The sequence below is a fragment of the Stenella coeruleoalba genome (genome assembly GCF_951394435.1).
Source record: "Stenella coeruleoalba genome assembly, chromosome: 13".
NCBI classification, from domain to species: Eukaryota; Metazoa; Chordata; class Mammalia; order Artiodactyla; family Delphinidae; genus Stenella; species Stenella coeruleoalba.
In genome coordinates, this window is record NC_137159.1 from 26,505,294 (window position 1) to 26,524,408 (window position 19,115).

Below are 19,115 nucleotides of genomic sequence, written 5' to 3' on the forward strand. Positions count from 1 at the left end.
AAACTATGTTGAATAAGAGGGGTGAGAGTGGGCAACCTTGTCATGTTCCTGATCTTAGAGGAAATGCTTTCAGCTTTTCACCATCGTGGACGATGTTGGCTGTGGGTTTGTCATATATGGCCTTTATTATGTGGAGGAAAGTTCCCCCTATGCCTACTTTCTGGAGGGTTTTTATCATAAATAGGTGTTGAATTTTGTCAAAAGCTTTCTCTGCATCTATTGAGATGATCACATGGTTTTTCTCCTTCAGTGTATTAATATGGTGTATCACGTAGATTGATTTGCGTATATTGAAGAATCCTTGCATTCCTGGAATAAACCCCACTTGATCATGGTGTATGATCCGTTTAATGTGCTGTTGGATTCTGTTTGCTAGTATTTTGTTGAGGATTTTTGCATCTATGTTCATCAGTGATATTGGCCTGTAGTTTTCTTTCTTTGTGACATCCTTGTCTGGTTTTGATATCAGGGTGATGGTGGCCTCGTAGAATGAGTTTGGGAGTGTTCCTCCCTCTGCTATATTTTGGAAGAGTTTGAGAAGGATAGGTGTTAGCTCTTCTCTAAATGTTTGATAGAATTCGCCTGTGAAGCCATCTGGTCCTGGGCTTTTGTTTGTTGGAAGATTTTTTTTTTTTTAACAATCTCAAATGTTTATTGCCTTCATAACAAAACAAAATATGAAGCTCAGAACTGGATCACTTGGCCCTTTCTCTTCTTATCTCTTCCCAGCTCAAAATGCTTGCATCTCTTAATTGCCAGCATTTTCTTAAATCTGCAGTTAGGTTCAACACATTCAAGCCTCAGCACAATCTTCTTTGTAGTTTTAGCCTTTTTCCGGAAAATCGGCTTAGTCCGCCCACCATAGCCACTCTTCTTTCTGTCATAACGCCGCTTTCCCTGGGCATACAGAGAATCCTTTCCCTTCTTGTACTGTGTCACTTTGTGGGGTTGGTGCTTGCCACACTTCTTACAGAAAGTCCGGCGGGTTTTAGGAACGTTCACCATGTTTTCGACAGCGCTATCAGCACGGCTGTTGGAAGATTTTTAATCACAGTTTCAATTTCAGTGCTTGTGATTGGTCTGTTCATATTTTCTATTTTTTCCTGATTCAGTCTTGTCAGGTTGTGCATTTCTAAGAATTTGTCCATTTCTTCCAGATTGTCCATTTTATTGGCACAGAGTTGCTTGTAGTAATCTCTCATGATCCTTTGTGTTTCTGCAGTGTCAGTTGTTACTTCTCCTTTTTCATTTCTAATTCTATTGATTTGAGTCTTCTCCCTTTTTTTCTTGATGAGTCTGGCTAATGGTTTATCAATTTGGTTTATCTTCTCAAAGAACCAGCTTTAGTTTTATTGATCTTTGCTATCCTTCATTTCTTTTTCATTTATTTCTGATCTGATCTTTATGATTTCTTTCCTTCTGCTAACTTTGGGGTTCTTCTTGTTCTTCTTTCTCTAATTGCTTTAGGTGCAAGGTTAGGTTGTTTATTCGAGATGTTTCCTGTTTCTTAAGGTACGATTGTATTGCTATAAACTTCCCTCTTAGAACTGCTTTTGCTGCATTCCATAGGTTTTGGGTTGTCGTGTCTCCATTGTCATTTGTTTCTAGGTATCTTTTTATTTCCTCTTTAATTTCTTCAGTGATCACTTCGTTATTAAGTAGTGTATTATTTAGCCTCCATGTGTTTGTATTTTGTAGAGATCTTTTCATGTAATTGATATCTAGTCTCATAGCATTGTGGTCGGAAAAGATACTTGATACAATTTCAATTTTCTTAAATTTACCATGGCTTTATTTGTGACCCAAGATATGAACTATCCTGGGGAATGTTCCGTGAGCACTTGAGATAAATGTGTATTCTGTTGTTTTTGATGGAATGTCCTATAAATATCAATTAAGTCCATCTTGTTTAATGTATCATTTAAAGCTTGTGTTTCCTTATTTATTTTCATTTTGGATGATCTGTCCATTGGTGAAAGTGGGGTGTTAAAGTCCCCTACTATGAATGTGTTACTGTCGATTTTCCCTTTTATGGCTGTTAGTATTTGCCTTATGTATTGAGGTGAGCACTTATTTATAATGTCAAAAAATTTCTCCCATTTCACAGTTGTTGATGTTTCAATTTCTCTGAAGGAAGGAAACAGCATATCTCATTTATCCAGACACTCTTTAAAATAAAATTTTGTCTTTTTATGTTTTGTCAAAATAGAAATTCATTGATGTCTTCTGCTTAAAAAGGAGTTCAAAACATTTCAAGAAAAAAAAAGAAAATGTATGAAATGGAAGATAAAAATCCCCACCATCCAGACAACCATTATGAACAGATATTTTTCAATACAAATACACATTTATAGTACTGTACACACTGCTTTATATGCTGCATAATTTATTTCACTTTTTATTAAATTTCATTTGCCACTAGAATATCAACTCTAGAAAGGCAACAAGTTCTTTGCTTTTTTGCTCATTGCTGTATCCCCCATGACTACAGGAGGGCCTGACACATGTGGGCCCTCAAGAAACATCTGTTAAATGAAGAAATAAATAAATCCCACTTTTAATCACTTAACAAAATGTCTTGGAATTTCTTATTTTTTCTGTGTCCATAAACATAGTTTTTCATCATTATCCACTTTATTAGCTGCATATATTTCAATGTATTTATCAAACTAACCTTTACTGATTGACTGTAATAAGTAGTTTCCACTTTGTCACTATTATAAACAATACTGTGATGAATATGCTTTTACTTATGTGTGGGTACCTATGGGATTATATCCTTAGATCATTCCAAAAGGAGAAATTTCTTGGTTAAGTAGAATACACATTTAAAAATGTATATGGGCTTCCCTGGTGGCGCTGTGGTTGAGAGTCTGCCTGCCAAGGAAGGGACACAGGTTCGAGCCCTGGTCTGGGAGGATCCCACATGCTGTGGAGCAACTGGGCCCTTGGGCCACGGTTGCTGAGCCTGCGCGTCTGGAGCCTGTGCTCTGCAACAAGAGAGGCCGCGATAGTGAGAGGCCCGCACACCGCGATGAAGAGTGGCCCCCACTAGAGTGGCCACAACTAGAGAAAGCCCTAGAGAAAGCCCTAGAGAAAGCCCTCGCACAGAAACGAAGACCCAACACAGCCATAAATAAATAAATTAATTAATTAAAAAAAAGAAAACACAAATAGTTACAAAAAAATAAGATAATAAACTAAAGATGAAACATATTAAAAATCATAATTGTAAAAATATATATATATATATATATTTATTTATTTGGTTGTACTGGGTCTTAGTTGCAGCATGCCTGCAACTCTTTTAGTTGTGGCATGCGGGATTTAGTTACCCGACCAGTGATTGAACCCGGGCCCCCACATTGGGAGTGGAGTCTTAACCACTGGACCACCAGGGAAGTCCCTAGAATACACATTTTAATTAGAAATAATTTTGCTAAGCCAGACCTCCAGAAAGTCATTGCAATTTATTCTCCCACTAAGGTATGAGAGTGCTTATTTTCCTGGAACCTAACTAGAGTGCATCAAACCTTTTTTTTTTTTTTAAATGCTTTACCCAGTTTAAATTATGTCAGAGATTGAATCATCTTCTGCTTGTTTACAGCTAAGAGCTTCAATGAGCCAAACCACCAAGGGAAGCCAAACTTTTACTCCTATTCTTAGAGCATACTCTTTACTGTAATTATTATCCAATGTATTTCTTTTTTTTAATTAATTAATTAATTTATTTATTTATTTATTTTTGGCTGTGTTGGTTCTTCGTCACTGAGCGTGGGCTTTCTCTAGTTGTGGCGAGTGGGGGCTACTCTTTGTTGTGGTATGTGGGCTTCTCATTGCGGTGGCTTCTCTTGTTGCAGAGCACAGGCTCTAGGCGTGCAGGTTTCAGTAGTTGTGGCACACGGGCTCAGTAGTTGTGGCACACAGGCTTAGTAATTGTGGCTTGCGGGCTCTAGAGTGCAGGCTCAGTAGCTGTGGCACACAGACTTAGTTGCTCCATGGCATGTGGGATCTTCCCGGGCCAGGGCTCGAACCCGTGTCCCCTGTAGGTGGAATCTTAGCCACCGCACCACCAGGCAAGTTCAGCCAATGTACTTCTTTAAGTTTAATTTTTAAAAAACCCTATCTTTACTTTTGTTTTTACATATAAATATTCATTTTTAAATACTGAGTCACAAATCTAAGCATTTTTGAGCACCCTAATTACATACTCCTACCATATCTAGTCCACAATCTGGAAGTATTATTTTCTGTTAATTATTCACTTTGTACAGTTAGAAAGAGGAAGGACAAGTAAAGAGATGGTCTAGAAAGGCCAGTCAATCCAGTTGCTATTTTCCCTGGTCTTTAAATTTATAGTAAAGGCTCAGAGAAGTCCTAGAGTACAGTAAACACTCAGAATTTCCCAACTGATTTGCCCATCGAACATTTTGCAGAATAGAGTTCTACAGATGATCCGCTTGAAAACACAATTAGTTGTAGAGTCCTGGTCTGGGTTTGAATTACAGCTCTGCCCCCTACTATTAACTTTAGGCAAGTTAACATCTCTAAGCTTTAATTTTCTCATCCATAAATAATATTTCTTCATATGACTATTGGGAGGAATAAATGAAATCATGTGTGTAAAGCTTCTGGCATGTAGTAAGTGTTCTGTAGCAAGTAAGTGGAAGCTGCACTCTTACCATATCAGGGCTCTCACCTAATCAGGTCATTTTATCAGGCTCTACCATTGATTTCATCAAGAACTATGTCCTACACCCTGAGAAAACCATAATTCAAAAAGAGTCATGTACCACAATGTTCATTGCAGCTCTATTTACAATAGCCAGCACATGGGAGCAACCTAAGTGTCCATCGACAGATGAATGGATAAAGAAGATGTGGCACATATATACAATGGAATGTTAGTCAGCCATAAAAAGAAACGAAATTGAGTTATTTGCAGTGAGGTGGATGGACCTAGAGTCTGTCATACAGAGTGAAGTAAGTCAGAAAGAGAAAAACAAATACCGTATGTTAACACATATATATGGAATCTAAAGTAAATAAATAAATAAAAAGGTTCTGAAGAACCTAGAGGCAGGACAGGAATAAAGACGCAGACGTAGAGAATGGACTTGAGGACACGGGGAGGGGTAAGGGTAAGCTGAGACGAAGTGAGATAGTGGCATGTACATATATACACTACCAAATGTAAAATAAATAGCTGGTGGGAAGCAGCCACATAGCACAGGGAGAGCAGCTTGGTGCTTTGTGACCACCTAGAGGGGTGGGATAGGGAGGGTGGGAGAGAGATGCAAGAGGGAGGAGATATGAGGATATATGTATATGTATAGCTGATTCACTTTGTTATGAAGCAGAAACTAACACACCATTGTAAAGCAATTATACTCCAATAAAGATGTTTAAAAAAAAAAAAAGAAAACTATGTCCCACTCACTGTCTAGATCACCTGGGTTAGATTTGGATTATTCCTAAAACTGATACCATACATTTCTTGGTTTGTATCATTTCTGTAGATGGCTGATCTAATTAATGTTATGATTCTTAACTGCACTTTGGGAGTTAGCTTGCAGTTACCCTCTTGTGACTATCAATACCTTCCATACCTTTCATTAAACTGAGGGACAAATTATACTAATGCCCTCACATTTTATTTCACCATTTTATTTTAATCATTAGTTTCTAGAATTAGTATTAAGGCCTCTTTGGGGACCAGAATTTGGTTTGCCACTTCTTATACTTGATATCTTTCTTCTACAAACATGTTATTGAATTTTTGTCACCACCCATTAGAGGATTTTACTGATTGTTGGGATGATTTTGTACTGACTGACATTCCCTCAATTTTTATTCCAAACTGCCATTTTTTTAGTGGTGCCAATATGGTGACTTCTGGGTTCTTAGAGCTCATTCTTACATCTACTCGGTTGTAGCCATAGGATCTCAGATAGGGAGGTATACTGGCTGCCCACCTTGGGCCTCTTGTAGGTGCTGTGAGGATCAAAATCCAGAATTCTGTCTACTCACACTGAATTGACTGGTTCGCTGATCACATTAGCAGTTGGGTGATTGATGTTCTGTTCTATGTATTACTTGGTAATAAGTATAAACTACTGTTGATATTGTTGATAAACCCAAATTCTCTTTAAAATGAAAGGAATATTGTTCCCCATCTAGACCACAGGTTGGCAAACTACAGCCCTCAGGCTGGCCACCTGTTTTTGCAAATAACGTCTTCTTGGAATTCTGCCATTCCCATGTTTATGCACTGTCTCTGGCTGCTTTGTGCTACAACAGTAGAGTTGATTGGCTGTGACAGAGACCAAGTGGCCTGCAAGCCTAGAATATTTACTATCTGGCCCTTTAAGAAACAGTTCGCCAACCAACCCTTGATCCAGACTATCAGAAGTTGCCAGATAATCATTGTTTCACAGCAAGGGGAGTTGGATGTGTTTAAGGGATAGTTTAATCAAACTATGCCTGAAACCTCCTTCACCACTTTAGAGTTATACCTGAATTCATTAGAATTCTTGAGTCCTGTTAGATCTTGGTTTGGAGCTCTCTTTTTTTTAAATCTTTTTATGGCCTTTGTTTTAAAGTCTGTTTTGTCTGATATGAGTATTGTGACCTCTGCTTCCTTGTCATTTCCACTTGCATGAAATATCTTTTTCCATCCCCCCACTTTCAATCTATGTGTGTCCTTTGCCCTAAAGTGGGTTTCTTGTAGGCAGCATACTGTAGGCTCTTGTTTTTTAATCCAATCTGCCACTCTGTGTCTTTTGATTGGAGTATTTAGTCCATTGACATTTAAGGTAATTATTGATAGATATGTATTTATTGTCATTTTAAACCTTGTTTTCCAGTTGATTTTTTATTTCTTCTTTGCTCCTTTCGTTATCTTTCTGTTTTTCCTTTTGGTTTGGTTTGATTTGGTTTTGGTTTGATGATTTTCTTTTGTATTATGCTTGCGTTCTCTTCTTTTTGGTTTTTGTGAATCTATTGTGTTTTTGATTTGTGGTTACCTTGTTTTTCAAGTATGTTAACCCACTACTATATCTACTTGATTTAGACTGATAGTCATATAGGCTCAAACACATTCTAAAAAAAAAAAATCATCTACATTTTCTTACTGTCATCCCTTACATTTTATGATTTTGATGTCCTCTTTTACATTTTCATGTTTATCCTTTTGCTATTCATTTTGGTTATTGCTTTCACAAAAATTTATCTTATATATTTTTTTAATCTGTATACTGGCTTATTTAAGTGATTAACTTTCCAATTGTGATATTCTCTAACCTATAGACTCTTGATTCTTTTCTATTTTTTTAAATAGATCTTTATTGGAGTATAATTGCTTCACAATACTGTGTTAGTTTCTGTTGCACAACAAAGCGAATCAGTCATATGCATACACATGTCCCCATATCCCCTCCCCCTTGAGCCTCCCTCCCACCCTCCCTATCCCACCCCTCTAGAAGACTTTTCATTACTTCTTTTATGATAGGTTTAGTATTGCTGTATTCTTTTAGTTTTTGCTTGTCTTAGAAATTCTTTATCTCTCCTTCTATTCTAAATGATAATCTTGCTGGGTAGAGTATCCTAGGTTGTAGATTTTTCCCTTTCAGGACTTTGAATATACCTTGCCACTCCCTTCTGGTCTGCCACATTTCTGTAGCGAAATCAGCTGATAGCTTTATGGGGGTTCCCCTGTAATTAACTCTTTGTTTTTCTCTTGCAGCCTTTAGAATCCTCTCTTTAACTTTGGCCATTTTAATTATAATATATCTTGGTAGGTCTGTTTAGGTTCATCTTGTTTGGGACCCTCTGTGCTTCCTGTACCTGAATATCTGTTTCCTTCTTTAGGTTTGGGAAGTTTTCAGCCATAATTCCTTCAAATACATTTTTGATCCCTTTCCTCTTTGTTCTCCTTTTGGGATCCCTATTATGCATAGTTTGTCACACTTTACATTATCCCATAGGTCTCTTAGACTGTTTTCATTTTTTTCTTTTGTCTTTGTGTTCTGATTGGTTGATTTCCATAATTCTATCTTCCAGATCACTTATTCATTCTTCTGCATTATTCAATCTGCTATTTATTGCCTTTAGCTCAGGTTTTGTCTTGGCAAATGAGTTTTCTACTTTTTTTGGTTCCTCTTTACAGTTTCTAGTTCCTTTTTTTACAGGAATCTGCATTTCTGTCAATAGCTTTTCTTAATTCCTTCAGTATTTTTATTATCTCCTTTTTGAACTCATGTCTATTAGACTGAAGAGGTCTGTTTCATTTTTTATTCTTTCAGGGAATTCTCTTGATTTTTTAATTGGGAGTGGTTCCTCTGTTTCTTCATTTTGCTTATATTTCTCTTATTCTATGAGTTTAGGAGAAACAATTATCTCCTGTGGTCTTGGAGGGCTATTTTTATGTGGGAGCATCCCTGTGTAGCCTGCGTGGGTTTTAATATTTTTGGTGAGAGGACTGTTTTATGGATAGCTGTTGCCTCTTTCTTCAGTGTGGAGCATCAAACCTTTTAACCTTCACAATCTAATAGGTGAAAAATAGTGCTGTACTGGGTTTAAATTTGCATTTATTTGGTTATTAGTGAGTTATACATATTTTCTTGTTTATTGTCAATTTGTATTTCTTCTTTTGTAAATTGCCTGTGAGTTTTTTTGCATTTTTATTAGCGTGCCTAATTGTTTCTTATTGATTTATAATAATTCTTTATATACTTAAGATATTAATTAACATTTTGTATGCCGTGAATGTTACAAATAGTTATTCCTAGTTTGTCGTTTCTTTTAAAATTATTTTCATGGTATCTTTTTAAAAAAGGAAGTTTTACTTAAAGTGTTTTTAAATTGAAGGATAACATACATTTAGAAAAGTACACAAATTTTAAGTGCTCAGTGAGTCTTTATACACGTATAATCATTACCCACATCAGGTTTCCATGTAACCTCTCCCAGTTGATAATCCTCCCAAGGTAGACGCTACTCTGATAAAGCTTTAACTTTTGATGTAATAATATCTGTTTATCCTTCATGGTATGTATCTTGGGGCTACGTTTAAAAAAATTCCTCTACTCATAATTATATATTCACCTACATTTTATTCTGGCACTTTCATTATTTCATTATTATATTGAAATCTTTATTTAATCCAGCTGAAATCTATTCTAATGTAAACAAGAGATAGGGATCAAACTCCCCTGTCTTCTCTCTTCCTTCAAAGCTATTACCAGCATTTTGTTAACTAGGCAACATCATTTATAAACTAGTCAACACCATCTCCATGATTTAAAATATTCTCTCTTTCTATATTCTACTGTCTTCCTTTATTTGCCCATTTCTGCATCAGTATCTCAGCATTTTAAATATAGCTCTAGGTTTTAATATCTGCTGAAGTAAATATTGCACTGTTATTCTCTTTCAAATATTTCTCTGTTATTATTGCTTATTTATTCTCCAGAAAAACTTTAAAGTCATTTTGTGAAATTCTCTCACCATATCCCCTGAAAGAGTTGAGATCCTAATTGGTTATATTGAATTTACATATTAATTAATTAATTAACGTATTTATGTATTTTTGGCTGCACAGCATGTGGGATCTTAATTCCCCGACAAGGGATTGGATTGAACCCATGCCCCCTGCTGTGGAAGCATGAAGCCTGACGCCCTAACCAATGGACCACCAGGGAATTCCCTACATATTAATTTAGAAAACATCTATACCTTTACATAATTGTATGTATTTCCATTTATTCAAAACTTTCTTTATGTCCCTTAATAACATCTCAAGGTTTTCCTCATATAGACCTTGCACAGTTCTGTTTTTCAAACTAGGTTTTTATGTTTTTTGATGCTACTATATTAACATTTTTGTTATATTTTCTATCTGATTACTGACATATAGGAAACTTGCATTTTATTATATACATATATAATATTATACACACATATCTAGTCATCTTGCTAAACTATCTCATTAGTTTGATGGGTTTTTTTTTTTTGAGTAGATAGCATATCATCTGAAAATCGTATTTATTTAAACCAATATTTCTACATTTTATTTAGTTTCTTATTTTTATTACACTATTTAGAACTTTCAGAACAATGTTTAATGTGTTGCTCTTACAACTGGCATCCTTGTCTTTAATGGAATGCCTCTAGCTCAGTGTTCTTAACCATCCCTACAACCCTCACAAGTTCTAATTCATTAAATCTGAGGTGGCACCCAGGCAACTGTGTTCTGTTAATTACACAGGTAATACTGAAGCATGTTCCCAATGTGTCATTGAGGATCATGATCTAGCATTTCCCCATTAAATAGAATTCAATATAATATGCATTATTTTACATATTATGGAAGTATTGTTCCACCAAACGTTTATTAAGAGTTATTAATTGGGAGTTGGATTTAGTAAAATGTCTTCTCAGCATCTCAATGATCCTCCCCCTAGGATAAAACCTGAAAACACCTGTTTGAAGGCACCAGCCAACTACCAAAATAGGACATAAGAGGCCAGGTTTCTGGAGAGAGAAAACTCATTCTGGTGAACTTGATATTCTATGCCATTTTCCTCTTGAGACATCTTTCAGTGTTTAAGCAGCATAGGGCAGAGACAAAGAAGTTGAGCAAGAAGTAGTAACTGAGAGAATGGGAAGCTTATCAGTACTTTTGGCAGACTATGAGGCTAGGGAGAAAAACACTGGAGTTCAGAGCCCACTGTGGAGGAGGGGCACTGTCAAACGCTCCAGGCTTTCCACTGGGACCTGTGATGGTTAACTTTATGTATTAACTAGGCTAGGCCACAGTACCCAGATAATTGGTCAAATATTAATTGAGGTATTTCCGTGAAGGTATATTTTAGATGAGATTAACATTTAAATCAGTAGATTTTGGGTAATGCAGATTATCCTCCACAATGTGGGTGGGTTTCATCCAATCAGTAGATGACCTTAATAGAAGAAGACTGATCTTCCTGGAAGAAGAAATTCTGTCAGCAGACCACCTTTGGACTCAAACTGCAATTCTTCCCTGGATCTGCAGCCTGCTGGCTGTATGCGCTCTCTCTCTCTCTCTCTCTCTCTCTCTCTCTCTTTTTGGTTCTATTTCTTTGGACAACCCTAACTAATACTGTCCCATAAAAAAACTATGCTCTAGAGAATAAGGGCAAGCCAGAAATAGACCAGGCCTCACAAAGACTGAACCCAGCTTAAAATAAGTTCAATTCCAAAGCTTCCCTGGTGGCGCAGTGGTTGAGAGTCCGCCTGCCAATGCAGGGGACACGGGTTCGTGCCCCAGTCTGGGAAGATCCCACATGCCGTGGAGCAGCTGGGCCCGTGAGCCATGGCCGCTGAGCCTGCATGTCCAGAGCCTGTGCTCCGCAACGGGAGAGACCACAACCGTGAGAGGCCCACGTACCGCAATAAATAAATAAATAAATAAGTTCAATTCCAGATTGGAATAAGGTGATTTCTAACTACCTGTGAAAATTTAGAGTAAATTCTCTTTAGAGGAAGATAATACTATTAAAGAGCCTGTACAAATATTTGTCCACAGTATCTGGCATTCAATTGAAAAATTATCAGGAATACCAGGAAGTAAGACTGAAACAGAAAAAGCAAACAATAGAAACAGATCACAGATGATCTATATTTTGGAAAAATACAAAAAAGAGAAATTTGGAATATGGTGAAAAGGTTTAACATGTGTAATTGCAGTCCTAGAAGGAGAGGAAAGAATGAGACAAGAAGAATATTTGAAAAATAATGGACAAGAAATTTCCAACAACACAGGTGAAATACATTAAGCTACAGATTCAAGAAGTACTGTGTATCCCAAGTAGGATAAATACAAAGAAAATCATTCCTAGACACATCATAGTGGAACCATGGTATGCAGGGTGGTGGTGGAGGTGGGGTGTGGAATATTAAGATAAAGAGAACAATTTAAAAGCAATTGGGTGGGGATTTCCCTGGTGGCGCAGTGGTTAAGAATACGCCTGCCAATGCAGGGGACACAGGTTCGAGCCGTGGTTAGGGAAGATCCCACATGCCGGGGAGCAACTAAGCCTGCGAGCCACAACTACTGAAGCCCGGGTCCCTAGAGCCCGAGCTCTGCAACGAGAAGCCACTGCAATGAGAAGGCTGCACACTGCAATGAAGAGTAGTCCCCCTTTGCTGCCACCAGAGAAAGCTCACATGCAGCAACAAAGACCCAATGCAGCCAAAAATAAATAAATAAAATAAAGATAAAAAAATTTTGGGGCTTCCCTGGTGGCGCAGTGGTTGAGAGTCCGCCCGCCGATGCAGGGGACAAGGGTTCGTGCCCCGGTCCGGGAAGATCCCACATGCCGCGGAGCGGCGAGGCCCGTGAGCCATGGCCGCTGAGCCTGCGTGCCCGAAGCCTGTGCTCCGCAACGGGAGAGGCCACGGCAGTGAGAGGCCCGTGTACCGAAAAAAAAAATTTTTTTGGACTGCATATTTGATGATATTAAATCAACAATAATCAACACTGCTTATAAGAGATACGCCTTAAATGCAAGGATTCAGTAAAACTGAAAGCAGCACTAATCAAAAGAAAGTTGTACTAACATCAAAGGTTTTAAGGCAAGGAACAGTCCTAAAGATAAAGAAATGTTTTATAATAAAAAAGAGTCAGTCCACCAGAGGATATAGCAATTCCACATTTATATGCACCTAACACACACACACACACACACACACACACACAGCAAGGGCAAAAACTGACCAAACAAAAAAGAGAAAGACACAAATTTGCAATCACGTTGATAGATTTTTAACACTGAGAAAATTCTCAGTAACTGATAGGACAAGGAGGCAAAAAAATCAGGAAGGATTTAGAGGATCTGAACAACAGGATTAACTCTTATCTGTGTACAGAATGTTGAGTGAACATTTTTGTTTCCCTGAATCGTTGCTATGGCCCCAACTCAAACAACAAGCTATAGGAGATGGCCAAAAAACGGAGCCTAATGCCTTCCCCAAGGCTTACTGAGGGGCAGCTTAACCCCCTACTTTCTGGGAGCAGCGTCCCTGCCCCCCACTTGGAGTCCCCAGACACCTATGTGAGAAAGCTAGAGAGAGAAGGAGACTGAGTCTTCCCAGTTGGAGCCCTCAGCCTTGGAAGGAGAGCAGTGTTATGGTGAGAGGGAATTTTCTCCTTTCTCTGTGGGGAGGGGAGGGCTTGCTAATAAGTAACCCCTGCCAAGTGAGTGGGGATTCCAAGAGGACCTTTGGAAGATCCAGGTGCAATAGTTCTCATTCTCCTTTTGGGTGTCTGCCAGTGCAGAGGCTGTATTGATCTGCCCTGAGCCCACCTGAAGGGGTTTGGAGGAAGGCAATGAGACAGGGCAGACAGTGGGGAAGTCTGTGGAGCAGACTGGACAACCCCATTTGGGGTGTCCTCACAGGTCCAGTGGGCACAGGGAAGGTGGGTGGGCTTCAGCCTTCTTGCCAATATCTAAGCCAAGAGCAAGTCTGTGGGTGCACCCCTGGAGGGTATATCCCTAGAGTGGGGCTAAGGGAGGGTAAAAGCGTTTGAACTAGACCAGATTTCCCATATCAAGGAAGTGTGCAGTTTAGGTGGGGGGCACTGTTTGCACAGAATATACCAAAAACCCCACGTGTGGTCGCTATGAGATAGCCAGCACTTGGACAGTCAGTGCTAAATGGAGAAGTGACAGCCAAAGGAAGAACTCTGAAACCTATCAGCCAGCTAACTAAAAAGACACATGCCCTTTTCCTGCCTGCCCTCAGGGATGACCCCAACTCTGGAGGAGCTCGAAATGTCCATCACACCCCTTTCCTCTTTCTAGGAGTCCTGGGTCTTGGGCTGACCTGGAAGGTGTCCCAGGATCCCCGTTCCCTCCCTTACTTATTATCAGGCAGTTCCCTCCCCCATTCCTGCCTGCATCCTTCCTGGCAAGCCTTTGTGATGTAGTGCCCCAGGTGGCTATTTTCAGCCTGGGAGACCGGAGAAGCTAGAGGGGAGGGATGGGGGAAGGGGGACTAGAGGGCTTTAAAAGTAGGGTTGGTAGCCTCCCTGCTGGATGGTTCTTTTTTTTTTTTTATAAATTTATTTATATTTTTATGTATTATTTTTGGTTGTGTTGGGTCTTCGTTGCTGTGCGCAGGCTTTCTCTAGTTGCAGTGAGCAGGGGCTACTCTTCTTCGTTGCGGTGCGCGGGCTTCTCGTTGCAGTGGCTTCTCTTGTTGCAGAGCTCGGGCTCTAGGCGTACAGGCTTTAGTAGTTGTGGCGCACGGGCTTAGTTGCTCCGCGGTTATGTCTTCCCGGACCAGGGCTCGAACCCGTGTCCCCTGCATTGGCAGGCAGATTCTTAACCACTGCGCCACCAGGGAAGCCCTGCTGGATAGTCATCTAAAGGTAAAGCTTTATCTGACACTTCAGGCCTGCCCACAGAAGGGTGGCTTTTAATGAAAGGCACGCCCCCCCCACCTTCATTTTGTGATTAAGTGCTCTGGTTTCCCTGGGAAAGGCCTCAGCGTATAGGGACTCAGCTGAGCCTGGGCTGTTAGGATCCTCTGTCCATCTCTCTAGAAAGGCAAGGATGCTCCTCTGAAAGACGAGAGCCCGCAAAGTGTGATTTGGAGCAAACTACTGGCCTTGGGCCTTATTATTATTATTATTACTATTATTGATAGCTGCTACTTATTGACTTGGGTCTATGTGCTACAAACTGTATGCATTCCCTTATCTAAATGTGGTATTTTCCACATTTTAGAGAGTTGAGGACTTTGAAGCTGGGGAGGGTAAGGCACTTATTGAAGTGACACAGTCAGCCAGTGAGGGAGCCAGGAATCCACCCCAGGTCAGTTTAGCTTTGGAGCTGGCTCTTAACTGCAGCATTACGTCCTCCCCTAGCGCTGAGGGAAAAGATATATTTGCAATTTGGTATTAGCTGAGAACTAGTAGTGTTCTGAAAGTGAGGTTCTCCCATAACATAATGCAAATAACTTAGAATCAGCCTTAATTTTCAAAATGTTCTTGGGTAGCCAAAATAACCTTTAACAAGTCAAATGAAAAAGTTGTGAAAAATCAAAATAGTAAGAGACCACTCAGGACTTCACAAAAGTTAAGGTTTAGGATACATTTTTTCACTGTCTTAAAATATTTTACTTTGAAGGGGAGGAGAAAAATAGGTGAGGGAAGGTAGAGGTACAAACTTTCAGTTACAAAATAAGTGAGTCAAGGTATGAAATGTACAATGTGGGAAATATAGTCAATAATTATTTAATATCTTTGTATGGTGCCAGATGATAACTAGACTTATCATGGTGATCATTTTGAAATGTATAGAAATATCGAATCACTATGTTGTATACCAGGAACTGTTATAGGTCGCTTATTCTTCAAAAGTAAACAAATGAACAGACTCATAGAAAAAGAGATTAGATTTGAGGTTACCAGAGGGTGGGGAGGGGGGGAATCGAATGAAAGTGATCAGAAGGTACAGACTTCCAGTTATAAGATAAATAAGTACTGCAGAAGTAATGTACAACATAATAAAGATAATTAACACTGTTCTATGTTATAAATGAAAGCTGTTAAGAGTAACAACTCTCCAAAGTAACTCCTAAGAATTCTCATGACAAGGAAAAGAATTTTTTCTATTTCTTCAGTCTAACACTCTCCCAAGTGAGTTATTTCATCTGCCTATATGAGATGACGGATGTTCACTAAACCTACTGTGGTCATCTTTTCACGTACATAAGTCAAATCATTATGTTATACACCTTAAACTTATATTGTGCCATACGTCAATTATATCTCAATAAAACGAAAACATATATTTTACTTCAATAATATCTTGTGGTGAGAATGGAATCTGGCAACAAGGGCAGACTCCAGAAGAGTTTTTTGAGTGGTTACCCTGGAAAGCGAGTTCGTGTGGGACGAAACGCTGAATAACACCTAGGAAGTTCATGGGCCAGAATGGGGGGAATTTCCTGAGGGCTGATCCAGGCTGAGTTCTGACACCAGTACTTTTCCACTCATTAAAAAAAAAAACAAAAAAACCTGATAGTATCTTTGGATGAGTTAGTTGCATAGCCCCTTGCTATAAAAAAAAGAAATGGAGATACCCTTTTTTATTCTGATGATATGGCTTTATATATTTTTTTGGAAAAGGAATGGTCTGTATACAAAACAGTCTTTATTAGTAAACTATGGACAGAAAAGGGCTACAGATCAAAATTATTACCTAGGTAGGTAGTCCCATGTTATTCCCAAGTTCATAAATGAGGAGACAACCATATTGTTCAAAATTTGATTCCCCAAATTTGCTGTACAAAATCCCTTTGCGGTTACTGCAAGTACCTTTTCTGCTGTAAAGTGGGAATCAATGTACTAAGTGGGCCCGTGGGCTCTCTTACTCCACCTTGGTGAGCTGTGTTAAAAAAAAAGTTTGAAAGTCAACAGCCTTGGATCTTACTTAGCTGCCAATAAAGAACAGCAGTTATGGGGGCTTCCCTGGTGGCGCAGTGGTTGAGAGTCTGCCTGCCGGTGCAGGGGACACGGGTTCGTGCCCCGGTCCGGGAGGATCCCACATGCCGCGGAACGGCTGGGCCCGTGAGCCATGGCCGTTGACCCTGCGCGTCCGGAGCCTGTGCTCCAGGAGAGGCCACAACAGTGAGAGGCCCGCGTACCGCAAAAAAAAAAAAAAAAAAGAATGGCAGCTAAACTCCAGGTACTTGCCAAAGATTACAATTCCAAGTTCACTGTCACTAAATATTTATTAAAATGTCACCAAAGAGAAACTTGGAGTTGTTTAAAATCCATGCAGTCCACCCGAGCTCTCAGATATTACAAAATACATCCCTAGGTTAAACCAGATTTACAGAAGTTAGGTATCTGAGCTGAACTATACGGCCTGCCCCCACTCCCTGCATTCCAGTAGAATTACTTTTACTACATATTGTGCTGTAGTGAGATGCCATCTTTTATATGGAAATACATAACCCTCTATGTGCTGTTTGGCTTTATTATACAAATGTTTATATTATTCATGACATCACATATCATGTGGCCTATCCATGGTGGGAATGGAAGTGATCATGGTTTACTTTTTTGCTCTATTACTGAATCTGCTTTGTTGTATCCTTGTATTCTATATACCTTTGCCTCTACATTCAATTTATTTTCTCTTTGTAGTATTTTACATATCCTGGAAAACGTTTCTACTAGGTATCCAGACTCTAGCATGGGGCTTGGCACTTAGTAGGTATACAGTTAATATTTGTTGAGAGAATTAAAAGTGGAATACAAAAAAATTACAGAGTATAAATTAAATTACCTAAGTAGAGTATAAATAAATTAAGAGTATAAATAAATTAAGATGAAAACATTCATTTCTCCTTAACTTGGGTTCCCTCAGTAATCACGAACAGATTTGGTGTTCATTCTGTGTACGAATCGATACGAAGAAATTGGTCTTGTGCTAATTCATGGGAGTATAGTTTATCTTATTCCATTATTTTCTCCCTGAAGACAGAGAGTATAACATTTACTTCCTGTGTATTTTAAAGAGGGCTCTGCACACAGTAGGTGTTCAATAAATGCAAATTAAATAAATGACCCATGGTCTGGATGTGTGACCCACCTTTTGGGAAGTGAAAGGGTTACTACCCCATAGTCCAGCTGCTGTTATCTAAAGCCAACAGCACTTGGTGTTTTCATTTGCGTTTTATTAGCTTGCTCACTTTGGGTCATTGTGCCCACAGTGGTGATGGTGCCCTAGCTTTTTCTTCTAGGCACTTATTGTAGATATCTGTTGCTTTTGACTGCCCAACATCCATTCCTCCCTTTAATGCCATCAAGATTTTTCTTTGGAGAATGAATGTTCTCCCACTCCTAGTGCATATAGTTCAGATGGGGTATAAATATACAACACAGGCCTGGTCAATCAGAGCATTCCATCCCCTTGGCCACAGTGATTGGTCCAAGGATGAAGTCATGACCAAAGTCATGACCCAACGATTCAATGCCAGGACTTGTTGGAACTGTTGTACATAGAAATTCTCTTTTTCCTGCTGGATTTACCAAGACAATAGGTTATAAACCTATAGCTGTCAAAAGTACCATATTGGAAAAATGTAATTAAATGAACATATATTGAGTATGTAAGAGCTAAGAGAAGAACACAAAATGAGCCTTGATGACAATGGGCACTGGATTCAGCTGTGCCTGAACACCAGTTTGAATTGAGTTTTCTGTAAGCACAATGAAAAGAATTCAAACCAACACAGGATTCTGTTCTCATTATATGGTCTCTTCCTAGGCCACGTTGAAGCTCCTAGGGCCATATCAGAGGCCTTGTGCTTGCAGAGCAACACTGGGACTGGGAAGTAAAATATTTGTGTGAACTTATCCTGAGTCTACTATGGTTCAATTAAAAATAACTTAAAACTCCTAAGCCAATGGAAAGGTATAGAAGACTAAGCTGGGTGAAAGAAGTTCTAGACACAGATGTTTAAGCATGGTAGGCAGGGGTGTTAAGAGCTGTTCAAGGTGGCAAAGGGGTCAATGCTATAATGGCATGAACCATATCTTAATGGAATTGTGCTTTGGTATGTTGCTATTGGCTTTTTTTAAGGCAAAGGGAGATGAAGAGAGGAGACAGAGAGGTAGGGAAGCTAACTACAGGGAATGACTGAGGAATATCTAAGAATAGTCTTACTTCCTTTAGGTTAGGTGAGGTTTCCATTTCTTTCACCCATCAATAACCCATTACTATTTGTCCAGCACAAATAACATCCTATATTCTCACTCAGGCCCAGGAAAAAAAAAAACAGAAATAACCCTTGGGCCTCTGTGGGAGTTCGTTTTTGGAGGAGGGTGAGGTGAGGTAAAGTAATCCTTCCTTAGGAACTGAGCACAGGGGAGATCTGCCAGTAAGCCCAGATGGATGCACAGGAGTTCTTCAGGACAAAGCCCGGAGGTTGTCTTCTTTAGGTCAATTCTTTCTTAGCTTTCCATCCTCCAGGTTTTGTCCAAAGATCTCTGCTGCTAGCCCTTGCAGCAAGGTTTATTTTGAATGGGTTCCAGTGGTGAGGTCACCCTCATGGAA

The 19,115-nt window shown here is 39.2% G+C and overlaps 1 protein-coding gene across 1 annotated transcript; it reads right to left on the reverse strand.

Annotated features, from left to right (window-relative positions):
- Positions 1–527: 527 nt before the first annotated feature.
- Positions 528–1,123, reverse strand: LOC307196344 (large ribosomal subunit protein eL42-like). Its single transcript, XM_079941205.1, has one exon. The coding sequence runs from the start codon at positions 1,003–1,005 to the stop codon at positions 685–687; it is 321 nt and encodes a 106-aa protein (XP_079797331.1). The 5' UTR covers positions 1,006–1,123; the 3' UTR covers positions 528–684.
- Between the last annotated feature and the right edge of the window lie 17,992 nt (positions 1,124–19,115).

Bases quoted from the DNA above. Each gene is read 5' to 3' on its own strand.
- LOC307196344 (XM_079941205.1), bottom strand. From the start codon at position 1,005: ATGGTGAACGTTCCTAAAACCCGCCGGACTTTCTGTAAGAAGTGTGGC.